This window comes from Plasmopara halstedii (assembly GCF_900000015.1).
Source record: "Plasmopara halstedii genome assembly, contig: Scaffold_292, whole genome shotgun sequence".
NCBI classification, from domain to species: domain Eukaryota; phylum Oomycota; class Peronosporomycetes; order Peronosporales; family Peronosporaceae; genus Plasmopara; species Plasmopara halstedii.
The window spans coordinates 128,302-128,549 of NW_020187213.1; the positions used below are offsets into that span (position 1 = coordinate 128,302).

Here is a 248-nt window from a genome sequence, read left to right on the forward strand (position 1 = left end):
TAGTAGCACAACCGGACTGGACACACGAATGCTCAGTATCGCAAGATCATGGCGGATCGTGGACTCGTGCGCGGCATGATGATCACGAACAGGCAGCTGAAGACGTGTGATTTTTGCCATATTGGCAAGCAGAGACAGAAGCGACGTCAGTAGAAGTTGGATCACCAAGTTACGGCTCCTAACATGATTGTGTTTGCTGATTTGATGTTCCCGCCACAGAACAACGGGTCGCGATTTGTCGCGGTTCT

At 50.8% G+C, this 248-nt stretch overlaps 1 protein-coding gene across 1 annotated transcript in view; it reads left to right on the forward strand.

The window, feature by feature from the left end:
* The window catches only part of PHALS_05861 (Zinc finger, CCHC-type), a gene marked incomplete at both ends in the record, with an annotated part of 1,238 nt that extends 1,128 nt beyond the window's left edge, over window positions 1-110 (forward strand). The window contains one exon of the mRNA XM_024723172.1: window positions 7-110. Coding sequence (XP_024574175.1) covers window positions 7-110 — 104 coding nt within the window. The remainder of the gene's footprint in view (window positions 1-6) is intronic.
* Window positions 111-248: the final 138 nt, after the last annotated feature.